Here is a 2,748-nt window from a genome sequence, read left to right as displayed (position 1 = left end):
AATCACAAGAAATTATCGAAGTTGAACGTATAACCGCATTGGTCGACCCTGATGGTGATGGAGATGAATTAGAAGCAACAATACAAGGTGATGAAGAACAAGAGGAAGAAGAAGAAGAAGAAGAAGAAGATGAAGAAGAACAAGAAGAAGAAGATGATGGTGATGATGACGATGAAGAAGAAGAACAAGAAGAAGAAGACGATGCTGAAGATGAAGATGAAGATGATGATGATGATGACGATGATTGAATGTTGAACATCTATTGTAGCAAATTGGACTATCATTTCATTACCATTATCTAAAATACCATCTTTAACTTGTTTGCAATTACGTATACATTGACTTTGAAAACAATTCATCCTTTATTTGTTTATATTTTTTTCGCTTTATTTGTAACCATTTGAGTGCAGTAATGACAGGACAAGGTTCAGAGCGTCCTGATAAAGGAAAAGGGGTAGCAAGGCCTACAAAGAGGCAACGGCAGGCACCAAAGTATGTACTTAGGGTGCCTGCTAGACTACCTACCCCTGCTCCCGGTACTACATCATCTGTGGGGCCTTCTCCTACCCCTAGTATACAGACTCCTACACCTGCAGTAGTCCCTACTCCTCCTCCTGCAGTAGCCCCTACTCCTCCTCCTGCAGTACACCCTTCTACTACCACTGCAGTAGACCCTTCTCCTCCTCCTGCAGCACACCCTTCTACAACCCCCACTCCTCCCCCTATTGTTATTACCCCCACTCCTCTCTCTGACCCTACTTCTATACCTTCCTCATCTTCTGTACCTCCTTCTGAGACTGTCACACCACTTGGTCATCCAGATTCAAGTGGTGATGCTGAAGATCTTGATCCGCCCCTCCATGATCGACCATGGATTGAGCCCTATGGTAAAGGGTAAGTTTATAATCTGTTGATATCATTTGATGTTTAAACCATATTGTAATTGAAATGAGTTTTGTTATGCAGGTTTATTCCATCTAGGGTTGCTTCCCAGGCCATCACACGTTCAATAAAGCAACAGTTTTTAAGTCCATGGCCTACTTGGGGAGCAATACCTGACGACGACAGAAAGGCATTCTGGGAGCGTTTTCAGGTCAACAATCCACTAAACTAATTGTCGCTCTTATTTTAGTATGTTGCCTAATCAATGTTTGTTCTCTTTAATGTTACAGATGAAGGTGCAGTGGAAACCTGAACATGAAACTCAGATACACAGAAATTTCCACATGAAAGCATCTCATCGGCTGTCAGAGATGTTTAGGGATGCCCGGAATGCAGCACAGCGCCCTAACTGGCTGGGTGAGCACATTTGGAACTCTTTACTGGCCCATTGGAATACAGTAGAGTTCCGCAATAAGTGTGCTAAAGCCCAGCGGAACAGAGCGTCTGAAAGGGGTGGCACCCTGCATACTGGTGGGTCGATCACCATTCATGAGCATGCCATTCGTATGGTATAATCTCATTACATAACTTTTTCCTTCATACACAAGTTATGTATATTGTATTTCATATGTACGCTTGTAATTCTTAATTATGTTACAGGCACAGGCTCTAGGACGGGCGGTCCATGTTGATGAGGTCTTTGCACAGACTCATGTTCGGAAGGGAACTAATGAATTTGTTGATGAAAGATCTCGGAAGACTCATGTAAGCAAATAACACTATTACTAATTTTTTATTTCTGTTATACTATCGTTATCTGACATTGCTTTTAATGTTTCAACAGGAAGACTTTTCTACGAGACTTTCACAGGTTAGATCTGAACATGAGTCAGCTCCTACACCGGATGATGCCAGTAATGCAGATGATGACATCCGTAGGACACAGTGCTGGATCGACATCGTTGGTGGGAAGAAAAAGGGACGAGTATATGGTGCGGGACAGCTTGCTGCAAACTATACGGCATCCAGAGGAGGTACTCTGAAGCACCAGCCTTCTTCTTCCACCACTACTCCTGAGGAGGTTGTTCGCCTGAGGCAGGAACTCCATCAACGTGACCAGGAGATCACTGATCTCAGAACAGAGTTTACGAACTTCAAGGCCCTGATCATGAGAGTCTTGCCTGAAACCTCACAGGAAGTACAAAATCTCCCTCTGACCCAGCCACGAGCCTCCTCATCACCTGCTGCCACTCAGCAGCCCACTTCAGTCCAACCCTCATCAGTCCAACCCACACCAGTCCAGCCATCAATAGAGGAGCAGGATGATGAAAATCATTCTGATGATAGTTATGTACATTATTAGGTTTCATTTTGTTATTACTTGTTAGACAAACATTTGGATATTAGAATATTTTCAGTTGATATCATTTCAATGTTAGATGTACTTACAAACTTTGGATGTTACAACATCCTTGTCTTACATTGTTTTATATTTGAACTACCCCATACATTATTTATACATTGATGGATGTCTTGTAGATTATTTGATGTGCATTGGATATTGATCATTGATTGGATCTTTGAGATGCACATTATGCATGTTTGTATATGTTTGAAAACTGTTATGCAGGTCTGTTTGTAATTGAAATTTGTTATACAGGTCTGGGTTGCACAAGAAAAACCATTTTGCTGAAACCTGCCCTGCATTTTACCGAAGGCTTTTGCCCTTCGGTAAATGCCCTCGTATGGCCATTACCGAAGGCTTTCGCCCTTCGGTAAATACCATCGTATGCTCATTACCGAGGGCTCCTGCCCTTCGGAACTTACCGAGGGCTTTCGCCCTTCGGTAATTACCGAAGGCTTTTG

The 2,748-nt window shown here is 42.7% G+C and overlaps 1 protein-coding gene across 1 annotated transcript; it reads left to right on the top strand.

Moving 5' to 3' along the window:
* The first annotated feature begins 892 nt into the window (after window positions 1-892).
* Window positions 893-2,419, top strand: LOC148197757 (uncharacterized). The gene is made up of 4 exons (XM_088091898.1): window positions 893-1,093; window positions 1,173-1,451; window positions 1,543-1,647; window positions 1,727-2,419. The coding sequence occupies exons 2-4, from the start codon at window positions 1,173-1,175 to the stop codon at window positions 2,243-2,245; spliced, it is 903 nt and encodes a 300-aa protein (XP_087948024.1). The 5' UTR covers window positions 893-1,093; the 3' UTR covers window positions 2,246-2,419.
* Window positions 2,420-2,748: the final 329 nt, after the last annotated feature.

Source organism: Vigna umbellata, chromosome 5 (genome assembly GCF_029865625.1).
Source record: "Vigna umbellata cultivar VRB3 chromosome 5, Vumbellata_1.0, whole genome shotgun sequence".
Classification (NCBI taxonomy): Eukaryota; Viridiplantae; Streptophyta; class Magnoliopsida; order Fabales; family Fabaceae; genus Vigna; species Vigna umbellata.
Note: the sequence above shows the minus strand (reverse complement) of the source record. Positions and strands in the feature narration are given on the sequence as shown.